General features: G+C 44.2%; 2 protein-coding genes across 2 annotated transcripts; one reads left to right on the top strand and one right to left on the bottom strand.

Moving 5' to 3' along the window:
• Positions 1-672: 672 nt before the first annotated feature.
• On the bottom strand, positions 673-7493 carry SEC61B (SEC61 translocon subunit beta). The gene is made up of 4 exons (XM_043567241.1): positions 7377-7493; positions 7084-7181; positions 4386-4487; positions 673-956 (listed from the first exon to the last, which is right to left on the bottom strand). Exons 1-4 carry the CDS (start codon positions 7377-7379, stop codon positions 869-871), a joined length of 291 nt encoding a protein of 96 aa, XP_043423176.1. The 5' UTR covers positions 7380-7493; the 3' UTR covers positions 673-868.
• Positions 7494-7585: 92 nt separating this feature from the next.
• Positions 7586-14173, top strand: ALG2 (ALG2 alpha-1,3/1,6-mannosyltransferase). Its single transcript, XM_043567240.1, has 2 exons — positions 7586-8191; positions 11387-14173. The coding sequence occupies exons 1-2, from the start codon at positions 7586-7588 to the stop codon at positions 12287-12289; spliced, it is 1509 nt and encodes a 502-aa protein (XP_043423175.1). The 3' UTR covers positions 12290-14173.
• The last annotated feature ends 255 nt before the right edge of the window (positions 14174-14428 follow it).

Raw genomic sequence — 14428 nt, 5'->3', positions numbered from 1 at the left:
TGGTATTTCCTAGGGTCTACGAGAAACTGAATGCTTTTCCTAGAAAGACAACATAAGCTAAGTGAAACTTCAAACTTTTTTATTTTGGGTTGGAATTGTATCAACTCAGTTTAGAAATGCTGGTATCTCACTGATTATTAAGGTCTTTAATTCTCAAAATGAAACAAATTTTGTTTTGATAAATCTAATGTACCAAATAAATTCTTTCAAAACAGATTTAGCAACCAGTGATAAATAAATGGACATCTCGGGTCTACACTCACAGAATTAAGAACTGAGAGAGAGAAGAGGCAAAAATATTATCTACAGTTTTAGAGACAAAGAACAGAATGAGGAACCATTTTATCCAAGATATCTGGTTTATGATCCCTATGGCTGTTCCCTTGGGTACCAGCTGCCTCTGAACACAGATCTGCCTGATGGGAGTCACAGGCACACTCGTTAACAATCACAGCACACACAAAATGACAATCACCAGGACAGAAATGCTTGGAAGAAAACAAGCCAAGGCCAGTTACAGTATCTTGGATTTGAGTGACTACATGGTCATATAAGGAACTGTGAATCCAACAAAGAAAACAATCTCCCCAAGACATGTTTTCTGCATATTCACCTGTAAATCTGGAGAGACTAAGGGCCCTGGTAGTCAGGGATCAGCAACGAGACTTGGTATAAATTAATTAAAAAGTTTATTAGCCATAGAAAAAAATTGATTCCTTAAAACCAATTCTTGTTAAGTTCCCTGTAAAACAATAAGCTTACAGTATATTTCTTTCTCACAAACAGAAAATCACTATGCTTTTGGTCCAAGATATGTTGGGTTTCTTTCCTTCTTCTTCAGATGACAGACAGATGGATGTAGCCGAATCTATGAACGAGTGTACTTGCCCCAAATGTGCAACATAAATACAGAAGCGATGAACAGAAGACTCATAACCAATACTGGAACGGGGCCACTGGAAATAAGAAGAGAAGGCAGGCTTACTTTTAGTACTAATACATTATTTTATCTGTAACACTAAAGATTGCCTAGGGGAAAAGCAGGGGGCGTACCTGAGATTCACGCAAGAATATCATTTACAACATTTAGTAATATTCCCCCAAATTATTATTATGGATATTTTGAGGGTGTGGAAATGGCATGATGCTTACTTAGAAAGGAAAAATCCTTATCTTTTAGTAAACATACTAAAAGATACATAAATAAAATGATTTGATGTCTTGGAGACACAAGTCTCTGTAATTTCACGTACTTGATATTTTCCATAATAAAAAGTAGGAAGAAAAATTTCCCAAACTCTCTGTGTGCAAATAACCCAATTACCAAACTGTTATTTCAAGTTAATATTTATTTAAAGACAACCTTCATTGTCTAACTAGAATGTATCAGGCATAAAAAGACACATATCACATTCTAAGTTACAAGGTGTTTTCAAATATATAATTCCACTTGATCAACAAAACTCATGACCCAGAACAAATATTAATCTCATTTTATAAATAAGGAAAACTGATGTTCAGAGACTAATTATTACTTGCGTAACAGCACACAGCCAGAATAGGAAGGAAGGGATTTGAGCTCAGGTTTCTTAATTCCATACACAGTGCTCATCTTACTCTTTAAGGTTCCCATCTAGTTCAATTTAGGAGTTTATTATAAGAAGGAAACAGATTCTACCCATCAACGCTTCCCTAATCAAATGAGTTTTTCAAGTTGAGAATTAGTACATGGGTTTCTTTGATCTCACACAACCTGTGAATGCTGGCTGGTGAAATGAGCCCCCTCCCCACCCCGTTAAGATGTTGCTTCACCTCCCAGATACAACTGGGGAGTGGATATTGGAAAAGACCCCAGAAATCTTTATCGTGAAGGCAGTGAGTGGAGTAATCCAGTGGAGCAGTGGAGTAAGAGTCCATCAGTGGCCGATAAACAACACAGAGATCAAAGTCCTTGCTACACTATTCCGTTCTTCCAAAATCTGTACAATTACTGAAATAAACAAATTTAAAAATACATGGGAAGCAATCTTCATCGAGTTACACTTGATCATACCCTCTACTTTGGTGCAATGTTAGAGCGACGCCAGACACAGAGCATAAAGCTGAGAGCGCAGCTCCCAGAGAGCTGGAGTCTGGGACCCAACTCTGTCACTCATGAGCTGTGACCATGGCCCTGTCACTTACCTTCTCCAAGCCTCGTTTTCCTCATCTGTAAAATGGGGATAATCCCAGCGCCTCTCCCGTAGGGTTGTTGAGGTGTTAAATAAATTAATACGAACACAATGCAGGCTTACAGTAAGCTCCAGGAAATGCAATTATTATCAGCCTGAAAACAATTCTGAACTCCTAAGAAGAACCAGCAACAAGACCCAAGATGTGAATCTGTGGATATAAATTCCCATCTGCGTCCTTTCATCAAAAATATCGCTCTCCTCCTGAGGATGAAACTGTGGTTTACGACACTTCAAGGAACAGCTTCTATCCTGGGAGGACTCAAGCACTAAGCAGCAGCAAGCAAGCCTGGCGGTTCAACAACACAAAGCCCAGAGCAAGCACAAGCCAGACGCCCACGAAGAGGTTTTACCACCTTCTTGGCAAGGGTATACAATTAAGTCCTCTGGATACCATGAAGAGCAAGAGGCTTCAAAATTTCTCTCTGAAATACAAAGATTACCTCGAACAAAGACCAAAAGGTTTTAAATACCAACTCACACATCCCAACCCCAAGAATTATTTCCTAAATACGTTCTCACCTTACAAATCTTCACGACAACAGTAAAAAATCAAGTAAAACCAAATCTCAAGAATTCCAAGGAACTTAGGAAGTCTTCCTCAACTACATATGCAATCCAAGTCAAGTTACTAGTCAAGTTAATTAAGCTAATCCAAGTAAATGTAATTTTGTCTTTTTCTAGCAGACAAGCCACGTGGAAAGAGCACGGGACTGCACAGTCAGAAGGTGTATTCCAGCTCCTGCCCTGCTGCTGGGAGTGCAAACTGGTGCAGACGCTCCGGAACACAGTGTGGAGGCTCCTCAAAACATTAAAAATAGAACTACCCTATGACCAGCAATAGCACTACTGGGAATTTATCCAAAGGATGCAGGAGTGCCGATGCATAGGGGCACATGTACCCCAATGTTTACAGCAGCGCTTTCAACAGTAGCCAAATTATGGAAAAAGCCTAAATGTCCATCAGCGGATGAATGGATAAAGAAGATGTGGTTTATATATCCAATGGAATACTACTTGGCAATGAGAAAGAATGAAATCTGGCCATTTGCAGCAATGTGGATGGAACTGGGGGGTATTATGCTAAGTGAAATAAGTTAAGGACAGACACCGTATGTTCTCACTCATATGTAGATCTTGAGAAACTTACCAGAAGACGATGGGGAGGGGAAGGGGAAAAAAAAAAAGTTACAAACAGGGAGGAAGGGAGGCAAAGCATAAGAGACTCTTAAATAGTGAGAACAAACTGAGAGTTTATGGGGGTGGGGGAGAGCGAAAAGCGGGTGATGAGCACTGGGCGTTGTATGGAAGCCAATGTAACAATAAATTATAATATAAATAAATAAATAAATAAATAAATAAATAAGTAAGTGAGGGGGAAAAAAAAAAGATGTAGTTCCAGCTGCTGCTGTCTTTGACTTGTAAGTGCCTCTGTGAGCAAACGAGCACATCAGTATTCCAGTTCCTCAGCTGCCGGGTGTAAGGGAGGAAACAGCTGTAAGCAGCGGTGTTCTGGAGCCTCATACTCAGAGACCTGCAGATCAGGTCTGGCACACAGTACCAGAAACTGCAAGGTGAGCGAGGCCTAGGGACCCTGGACGCCCACTTCCCATCACCTAATGAGCACTGCCGGACCTACGAACTCAGAAAGTGACATGTTCACCCTCCAGGGTCTATTCACCGCCCGGCAAACGCAAGGAGGCCAAAGAACGTCTGGTAACACAGCCTGACGGAGAAACTCCCATTAGGCTGTAATAGTATCAGCCTGTTCCTCCAGGAGAGCTTTGCAAACTCACCCGACGCCAATTCAAGCGGTCACTCCTATTACTCAGGGTGGGACAAGAACACCAAATGAAGAGCAATTTCACCTCATTAAGCAGCTCTCCCTCCAGCTCTCTCTGTTCCCATTCATTTCTTCTGACACAGCCACATGAAGATTCTCCCTTGCTGCCACTCAATCCAAGGAGAGATGTTATTCCAGGCCCTAAGCTGACTGACTGATACACAGACAAACCAAACCCAGCCCGCCTGGCACGAATGCAGCCGTTGTGCACTGTAAATCTCATCAAAGCAAACCCCGCTGGTGGCAGAGACAGCGCTGCCGACGGCCGTGCGACACTGGACAGAAATGCAAGGTCGGCTCCCAAGACTTACACCTTGAGCCCAGGGGAGTCTTCGGTGTAGAATCGCCACATGCCCCCTGTGCCTGCTGAGGTCGTGCGACCCGCACTCCTTGTTCCACAGCTAGCATTTTTTCTGGAAAGAAAAGAAATATTACAAACGCCTACTTCTCTGATGCCCTTACACCAGCATTATAACATTTGCGACCACTACATTGTTAAAGACCAAACAAACAACAAAAAAACCCACAAAAAAAACCAAAAAACTTCTCTTCCCTTGAACCCCCCAAATTCTTGCTTTTACTCCATTATCAGGATAACCACTAAGGACTGAGTACTGCCATATCCCAAGGAATACAACAACCCCAGTAAGTAGTCACCATTTCCATTTTATAAATGAGGGAAACAGGCTCATAAAAGGTTAAGTAAAGGGCCTAGGACCACACAGCCAGCAAGCAGCCAACCTAGGCAGTGGACCCAGTTCTGACTCGAGCCCATCCACTTGCCCACATAACATGGGTGCCTCATTTGGACAATGCACTTCAGTTTCTCTTCAAACGTGTTTTTGTGAAGTCAAGTAATAAACCCCTGCTTAAAAGCCCTGCATCCATATAATCAGATTTTAAAATGACTACTTTAAAATGTTTTTAAGTTACTGTACTTGCTACAAAAAAAAACCAAAACAATTAAGCTCTTACTGTAATCCAGGTCCTAAAATGGAGTATACAGTTTAGAAAAAATTATTTTGTAATCCGTTTTCTCTATTTGGATATACTATCTATAGATCTTGGGCAGAGAGGTAAGATATGAAAACCGCAGACAACATCCAGCCAGAACGTCCCTCACAAGGGGATCAAGGGTTGGCAAACGAGCTGTGTGGTACAGGCAGCCCTAGAACACAGAAGTAGCCAAATAGCACTTTGCCACCGACCAGGGTACACAGGGAAAAGCCAGAAGTGAAAACCCTGCTCCCCCTATCTCTTCTCACTGCCCTTCCAGCTCTGCTCCTAATCCCCTTGCCATGGGGCCTTTACCCCAGACTCTAGTGCAGACACATTGATTATAGGCTATACGGTAGCCTGGGGACTTAGAAGTCCATGTGTATGGCTGTTTCTATGAGAAAGCTTATTGTAAATAGCAAACATAATCATGCAGGGATTGGAACAGCCTTTACACACAAGGATATACATCGTTTAAGCTGTGGGGTAGGTACCTGAAATTTTCCTCCTTGTTCCTAAAAAGGAACTTGAACTAGATAGTAAATCCAGTATGGACAGGATAAGTCACCAGTTGAGCCAGGACTAGGACCCACGCACTTTCTACTATTCCCACAACCTCCCAACTGCAGTGCTTATTCTCAAAGTCTCCCGGAATTACAGGAGATCCAAAGAAATCAGTCTAGGCTCTTTACAGATTTTTTATATCTACTGGCACATGGGACAATGCAGAGGACTTGATAATCAGGGTACCTGGAAATACCAAATGTACTCAAAACACTACCCATCTCTCCACTGGAAAGCCAGGTAGAAGTTGACACAGCCCATTTTAATCCCTTAAATTTCTATTAGGGGTCTATTTTACCCTTCCTTTCTGGTCACAGTGTAACTGCCTCCCACTTCCTATGCCCTATGTTTCCTTCAAAAATCCCAAGACTACAGGATGGCTATATTCCTTCATACATTCATCATTTATTATGCCAGGTCTTATAGTAGGACGGAGATGATGGGCCATTTCTGAAAAAGCGTAACAAAACAGATGAATACAAAAATATAAATGCTACTATAACCACATGAACAAAATGCTTTGGGAGCAAAAGAGAAGACTCATAGCTACTGCTGCTTTCCAAGTCAGGAAAGGCCTCAAGAGGAAATAACCCCTGAACTTGGTCTTGCAGAATAAATAGAAATGGGTGAAGGGGCTGCCTAGTGAGTCCTGTTGGACTAAGCTCACTGCTGCTAGATCACAAAAGAGGAGAAGAGGCAAGTAGGCTGAAAAAAACACCAAAAGCATTGGTATCCACCCCCACCCATTTTCCTTTAAAATTTCAGCAAAAAGAAGTGAGACAGAAACTAAGAAGATGTGTGACAGAATCAGAGGGCAGTACAGATTGGAGTGGAAGTGATCTGGAGACAAGACTTTGGTAGAAAACGCAAACGTCTAGAGGAGAGAAGTTGGGCTAAACTAGAACAGTGAAAATAAAGAAGAAAAGGACAGATGAGAAGCTTTCTGTGTCCCATTCGGTCTCACAAATGACTAAATAGAGACAGAGCATAAGAAAAATCCAACACCACCCTGAAGTTTTGGCTTTGGGAAACAAGTGTTTAGTAACAGTGCCATATGGAAGTAAATGGAAATATAACTGGGGCAGAAGCTAGGATAAAAGGAGACTGAGTTTTGTTATCAGACAAGTCCCATTAGACTGAGTGTGATGGGACCTCCAAATAAAAATGAGACGGGAAAGCTCAGGACCAAAGACCAGTTTAATAACATCAGTTTTCTCAAAGTTGTCTCTGATCCAACTCGTGTGTTAACTTTACTTTTTTAACAGCGGTGTCCCAAACTGAACAATTGGAAGAAAACATTGCCTCCCTCTCGAGACACGAAAGACCTACAGCCACGTCGCCTGAGGCTCATTTTGCCCTGGTGATTCATTCCGGGGTCTCCTCCGGACCAGCGAATTCTTGGGCCCCATCTCTCTGACACCACAGTCAGAGGGTCGCGGGAATCCTTACCTCTGCCGGACCGTGGATCCGGCCGCCCGGGCAGCCACCGCTTTGCTGGGAGAGCGCCCTGACGAGCCCACATTAGTACCACTGGGAGTCGGACCAGGCTACAGAGAGAGACGATACGAGAGTGTGAGCGCCGCCGGCACGCCCCCAGACCCCAGGCCCTGGCGGCCAAGACCAGCACCCGCACGGCAGGCTGGGGACAGCGAGGCTGCCACAAGAGGAGGGCAAGGCAGAAAGTAAGAGACGGGGCGCCAGGGAGAGGAGGAGTCAAAGAGGGAAGACCGGGCCCGCCATACCATGCTGGAGACTGGAAGGAGTTGGAGGCAGAAACTGACGGCCAGGGATCGGTGAAGACCTCAAAGGCCCAGCGGCAGGAGAGGCTGGCTCAGACCCCGCCCCCAGGCCCCCGGCAGGGTCCTCGATGGCTCCAGGGACGCCTGGGTTGTCCCACCATATGCCTGCATAAATTTTGTTACAGGAGACTTGATCAGTCGCTGCGTGGGAAATGCAGACCTTCCGCCTGCTTCCTTTGGATCGCAGCGCCCTCCATAGAGTCCAATCCCTACCAAAGGGAGGATACAGACACGGTCAGACAAGAAATTCCCTCTGGCAGACACTGGGCGCCCGCAGATTTGCGCTGATGTGGCCTAACCGACGCAGGCGCCGCGAGGCGTGGTCGGCCCCGCAGAGGCCCGCTGGGAGCCGGAGAGGAGCATGCGCGGAAGCCCGCAGGGGCGCGGGGCGCTGGCGCGACATCCTGGCCATGGCGGAGGAGCGGGGCCGAGACGAAGACCCTGGTCCCAGCCCGTCGGTGCTGTTCCTGCACCCGGACCTGGGCGTGGGCGGCGCCGAGCGGCTGGTACTGGACGCGGCGCTGGCGCTGCAGGCGCGCGGATGTAGCGTGAAGGTCTGGACCGCGCACTACGATCCGGGCCACAGTTTCGCGGATAGTCGCGAGCTGCAGGTGCGCTGCGCGGGCGACTGGCTCCCGCGCAGCCTGGGCTGGGGCGGCCGGGGCGCGGCCGTCTGCGCCTACGTGCGCATGATCTTCCTGGCGCTGTACGTGCTGTTTCTCGGCGACGAGGAGTTCGACGTGGTCGTGTGCGACCAGGTGAGGCGGCCGTGAGTTCGGCCACGCCCGACCCCGCCTCGCCTCCTTTTCCCTGTAGGGAGGGCGCACTGCATGGCATCTGCTGAGCTCTCCGGGTCTGCGGTTCGGAAAGATCCGAACTGATCTGGAGAGATGAGAATTGGGAGTGAGACTAGTTCTCGAACTTTAGTGTGGACACGTTAAAGTTGCACGTTGTCACAGGGCCCCATTCTCAGAAGCTTTCATCCTGGAGCCCTGAGGTGGGGCCCAGAAAGCTGCATTTTCGCTGGATCATCGGCGATTCTGAAATAGATGGGCCTTGGGGCTTGCTTTAAGAAGCAGAAGCATTAGAAGTCAGCCTTCAGTCACCTTTCACTTCTGAGTAACTTGCACGTCTTCTCTCTTTGCATTATTTCTGTTGACACTTCCAGGCCACATGCATCCCACTGCCTGTAGCTTTTGAGGCCAAGCCACCCCATTCGTCCTCGGTGTAGTGTTAAAAACACCAAGCTAAGCATGTCATGCCCCTGTTAAAACTTTTACATGGCTCCCTATTAGGCTTGGGAGAAGTCAGAGTTCTTTATCTTTATAACGTCTACTTGGATCTGGGCTCTAGCTATTTTGGACTCTATGCCTTTTTCTTTTCTTCTTCTTCTTCTTTTTTTCCTCAATTTATTTTAGAAAGTAACGTTTATTCAGAACAAAAATTCAAATAGTATAAACGTCCCATCCCAGTTCCACTCCATAAAAGTAGCCACTGTTAGCAGTTTTCTCCTGGATTCTTCCCGAAATTGCCTGTGGCTGCTCTAGCATATGTGTCTGTTCTCAGATGCATCTTAATTGTAATAATGAGGATTGTGGCACACCTACTATATGATAACCTTTTTTTCACCCCAAATTTCTGTTTGAGACATCCGTATATATCAATATTAGAGATTCACTTCATGCTTCATAATGGTTGCTGGAAAATCTGCTTTTGTTTGAAAGTACTATAATTTATACATTATTCTGTTAAAGGACACTCATTGTGACCAGTTTTTTGCAAATAGATCCGTGTTGTAGTGGGCATCCTTGTATCCTTTTTCTTTGTACTTCTGTCCGCATGTCCTTTGAGTAAATTCCTAGAAACAAAGTTGGTGTCCAAGAGGGTGTTTTTAAATTATTTTTTAAATATTTATTTATTTTTGAGAGAGAGAGGCAGAACACGAGCAGGGGATGGGAAGAGAGAGAGGGAGACCCAGAACCTGAAGCGGGCTCCAGGCTCTGAGCTGTCAACACAGAGCCCAACGTGGGGCTTGAACCCACAGACTGTGAGGTCATGACCTAAACCGAAGTTCCAAAGTCGGGTGATTAGACTCAGCCACCCAAGGGCCCCTCCAAGAGTTTATTTTATTTTATTAAAAAAAATTTTTTTAATGTTTATTTATTTTCAAGAGAGAGAATGGGGGAGGGACAGAGAGAGAGAGAGACAGAATCCCAAGCAGGCTCCAGGGTCTGAGTTGTCAGCACAGAGCCTGACATGGGGCTTGAACCCATGAACCTCGAGATCATGACCTGAGGTGATGTCAGACACTTAACCGATTGAGCCACCCAGGTACCCCCAAAGAGTTTATTTTAAATATCAATAGCTATTGACAAATTAAGCTTTCAAAGAGGTCGTGTCACTTTGCTCTCCCACAGTGTTATTCCTTTTATTCCATGTTCTTCCTGTTCATGTTATCCCTGTTATTCCATGCTCTTGTGCACATTGGGTGTTATCAACCATTTTAATCTTTGCCAAACTGATAAGTGGAAAAGGTTTCACATCTGTAATTGTGTGTTCCTTTAATTATTATTCCTGAATTACTTTGGTCATCCTTGCTTGTATAGAAGCTGTTTCTTTTTAAGAAATATGGACATTTCCAAATATCCTGCATGTGTAACTAGTCATTAAGCATGAGGCAGCTGAGGGGCGCCTGGGTGGCTCAGTCGGTTGAGCATCCGACTTCGGCTCAGGGCATGATCTTGCAGTCTGAGTTCGAGCCCTGCGTCGGGCTCTGTGCTGACAGCTCAGAGCCTGGAGCTGTTTCGGATTCTGTGTCTCCCTCTCTCCCTGCCCCTCCCTCGCTCATGCTCTGTCTCTCTCTCTCTCTGTCAAAATAAATGAACATTAAAAAAAATTTTTTTTAAGTAACTGAAGAGTCATCCCAAGATCATCTGTTTCGTCCTAAAATTTAATTAAAAAAAATAAAAAAAAAAACCATGAGGCAGCTGAGACTAGTGAATAGGGGGAAAAAACAGCTTGGAAGTAGGAGACCTGGATTTGGTTCCATATCTGCTACTTTCTAACAAGAAGCTTTGGATAAATCTCGCAGTATTCTTCAGGTGATAAGTGAGCTAGAGATCAAGTAACTTATACAGATTACCCAACAGGAAGGTCTCTAGGAATGCCAGCATATAGTTCATGCTTAGTAATGATTATGGTTAACACTTATTGAGCACATACTGTGTGCTAAATTCTTAAGCATTTTACACGCACCTGTGCGTTTAATAATCACAAAAACCATACAAAGGTTTTTGGAACTGCAGCTGTCGCCATGTTACAGAAGAGAAAACTGAGGCACAAAGAGAGGTAGATGACTTGCTCGTGGTCACACAGCTGGCAATCTTGATTCCAGAGCCTATACTATAAACTACTATAGTTCATCTAGTTCCTTAGGAGGAGAAGCACTAGATAGAGCTGCTGTGTCCATTGTGGTAGTCACTAGACACATGTGGCTCTTAAGCACTTGAAGTGTGGCTAGTCTGAACTGAGATGTGGTGTAAGTGTAAAATATACATCTGATTTTAAAGGTTTAGTGTGGAAAAATCAAATGTAAAGTGTCTTTTATGATAATTGATTACATTTTGGAATAATAAGAATTTGATATTCTTTAAATTTCACCCTTAAAAAATTTGTAGTATGGTTACTAGATTTTTACTTCTGTCGAACAGTGCTGTTCTAGAGGAAACATTTGGATTTGCAGCTCTAAGTACTTAGCACACAGCCAGCAGGTGTCTGTGAGCCTTCTATACACCAGCCATTGTACTGGATGAGAGTCTAGGGGACCACAAGCAGAATCAGACATTGCCCACGATGAGCCCACAGACTAGCAGGCAGGGTAGATGGGTATGATTTTGACTGGTTGAAGTTGAGTTGACCAGTCTATATCTGCTGTTGATTTTTGCTTTGGCTAGGTGTCTGCCTGTATCCCAGTGCTCAAGCTGGCCAGACGGCGTAAGAAGATCCTGTTTTATTGTCATTTCCCAGATCTGCTGCTCACCAGGAGAGATTCGTTGCTTAAACGCTTATACAGGGCTCCAATCGACTGGATAGAGGAATATACCACAGGCATGGCAGACTGCATCTTGGTCAACAGCCGGTTTACAGCTGCCATTTTCAAGGAAACATTCAAGTCCCTATCTCACGTAGACCCTGATATCCTCTACCCATCTCTGAATGTCACCAGCTTTGACTCAGCTGTTTCTGAAAAGCTTGATGACCTCATCCCCAAGGGGAAGAAATTCCTGTTCCTCTCCATCAACAGATACGAAAGGAAGAAAAATCTGACTTTGGCGCTGGAAGCCCTCATAAAACTGCGTGGAAGATTGACATCCCAAGATTGGGACAAGGTTCACCTAATCATGGCAGGTGGGTATGACGAAAGAGTCCTGGAGAATGTGGAACACTATCAGGAATTGAAGAAAATGGTCCAGCAGTCCGACCTTGCACAGTATGTGACCTTCCTGCGGTCTTTCTCAGACAAACAGAAAATCTCACTCCTCTGCGGCTGTACCTGCGTGCTTTACACACCAAGCAATGAACACTTTGGCATCGTCCCTTTGGAGGCCATGTACATGCAGTGCCCAGTCATTGCTGTTAATTCGGGTGGGCCCTTGGAGTCCATCGTCCACGGTGTCACAGGGTTTCTGTGTGAGCCTGACCCTGTGCACTTCTCAGAAGCAATGGAAAAGTTCATCCATGAACCTTCCTTAAAAGCCACAATGGGACTGGCCGGGAGAGCCAGGGTGAAGGAAAAGTTTTCCTCTGAAGCTTTTACGGAACAGCTCTACCAGTATGTCGCCAAACTGCTGGTATAATCAGAATTTTTTAAAGGCCTTTATGCTGTATTCATAATTCCATTTTCTGTAGCTTGTAGACTCACTTTTGAAACCAAGAAAGAAACCTAGAATCTATTGCAGACAAGATTAAAGAAAAATATACTTGAATCTTGAATCTGAGCCACTTTCCTATACACCACACCTTCCCATCTACTTTTTCAGAAAAAGAAGGTATGTTTTATGCTATGATTATTCCACGTCTTACCAGTATTGATTAAGATATAAAAATGATACAGTTCTACATTCAGCAGAGTATTTTAATTATATTTTCTCTGGATTTTTGTTGCTCTGCCTATGAGTTTTGAGTCATAGTGTGCCTTACTTGGTTTTGATAGTCTAAGTACGTCATCTTTAAAGTCGATTAATTTGGGTTCATAGCATAAGGAAAACAGGGTCACCGTAGTTCCCAAAATCAATGCACCTAAGCCTTCACTGTCCTCCGTTAGGAAATTTTTGTTAGTCATACCTTTTGCCTGGATCCATAGCAAGAATGTTCTGTACTTTTTTACAAAGATGATTTATTATATTTTTGCACACTGAGACATTACGTTAATAGATGTTTATCATAGGAAAAGAAAATAACATTAGATTTGGACCTCTTGATCTGTGTGGTATTGTTAGGAACGTAGACAACCAGGTCTGAAGTCCAAAACTAGAGTAAACTAGATGTCGAAGTGAGAGGACAGTGTCACTCATGAGTGTGCCTCTTCCGTATGGTTAGCATCTTCATGTTCTCAGAGTCCTCAGCTTTGTTAATGGTGGTGTTTTGTTAAGTGAGCTCCTACCAAGTGTAAGGCACAATTGCTTTGTATCCTTCAAGGCCTGCCTTAGGTGCCATGGCTGTGAGGCTTAACCCTCCTCCCTCCTCCCAGCCTGCACGTGGTGTTTGCCTTCCATGTACCCTAGCCCTTTCGTGGTACTGACCAGTCTTACAGTTCCTTACTTAGCTGTTGGTCTAAGGACAAATAAACATTAAAGCACTTTTCAACATATCTTTACAGATAAACTTATTTATTTTTTTATTCCCTCCCAACGTGGGGCCTGAACTCACAACCCTAAGATCAAGAGTCCCATGTTCTACCAACTGATCCAGTCAAGCACCCCAAAAGCTAAATTCAATTTTGTTTTAGTTTATTTATTTTGAGAGAGAGCGCGCATGTGAGCCGTGGAGGGGCAGAGAGAGAGGGAGAGAGAGAATCCCAAGCAGGCTCCGCATCGTCAGCACAGAGCCCAAAACAGGGCTCAATCCCACAAACCGTGAGATCATGACCTGAGCCGAAATCAAGAGTCAGACAGACACTCAACTGACTGAGACACCCAGACACCCCAAATTCATTTTTAAAAAAGAGCGGTGATCGCTAGCCAAAGGCTCCACGTTCATCAATTCTCAGAGCACAGACCTGAGAGCCTAACAGCCTGTGTCAGTGACTTTGGGCAAATCACTTAATTTTTGTGCCTCAGCTTCTTCATCAGCTGTAATATTCTATGTTCTTCACAGAGTAGTTATGATAGATTACCATAATATATGTAAAGTACTTAAAACAGTACTTGGCACGTGGGATGGGCTACATAAATGTTAGCTATTTTGTAATGTGGGGATAATGAAAACTGCAGAAGTTCCATGTGGGTTCATGCTGCGCTTTGGGGTTCTTTACAGAATGGACTTTCAGGTTGTAATTTATCACCTTAGTCTGTATCACAGGAATATTTTAATATTTAATATGCAATAAAATGACTGTACCAAAAAAGGAGTTCTCTAAAATGAGAGTCAAATATATGAAGTCTTTTGTGGAATGAAAAGTTGAGTTTGCTTTTCTTTGTCATTGTGAAAGCTTACAGTCCAATAAAGTTGGTCATCCCCGTTTTGTGGGTTTTGTGTTTCGTGCCCTGGTGCACGTGTTCCTCCAAGGAACCACAGGCTTTGCAGAAAGGCCTGGTGGCTCAGACCACTGAGTTTAGGACAGAGTCATGCATGCTCTGATCGATAACTGGTGTTTACCCCTTCAGAGCACTACAACTTTTGCCTATTTGGCCATTTTTACGCAGATCCTAACAAAATGGACTACAGGACTTCACGGGCCTTAAGTTTAATTTGCCTTCCTTGTCTACCCCGGCAGG

The sequence above is a fragment of the Prionailurus bengalensis genome, chromosome D4 (genome assembly GCF_016509475.1).
Source record: "Prionailurus bengalensis isolate Pbe53 chromosome D4, Fcat_Pben_1.1_paternal_pri, whole genome shotgun sequence".
In the NCBI taxonomy this organism is placed as follows: Eukaryota; Metazoa; Chordata; class Mammalia; order Carnivora; family Felidae; genus Prionailurus; species Prionailurus bengalensis.
The sequence above is the reverse complement of the archived record's forward strand: the minus strand, read 5'-3'. Positions and strand labels throughout refer to the sequence as shown.

What these genes read in the sequence shown, in the direction of transcription:
- ALG2 (XM_043567240.1), top strand. Translation starts at nt 7,586, where the DNA reads ATGCAGACCTTCCGCCTGCTTCCTTTGGATCGCAGCGCCCTCCATAGA. An exon ending in ACGTGGTCGTGTGCGACCAG is followed by an intron (nt 8,192 to 11,386) that starts GTGAGGCGGCCG and finishes TGCTTTGGCTAG; the next exon opens with GTGTCTGCCTGTATCCCAGT.
- SEC61B (XM_043567241.1), bottom strand. An exon ending in GGATCCACGGTCCGGCAGAG is followed by an intron (nt 4,488 to 7,083) that starts GTAAGGATTCCC and finishes TTTTCTTTCCAG; the next exon opens with AAAAAATGCTAGCTGTGGAA. An exon ending in GACTCCCCTGGGCTCAAGGT is followed by an intron (nt 957 to 4,385) that starts GTAAGTCTTGGG and finishes TCTTATTTCCAG; the next exon opens with TGGCCCCGTTCCAGTATTGG.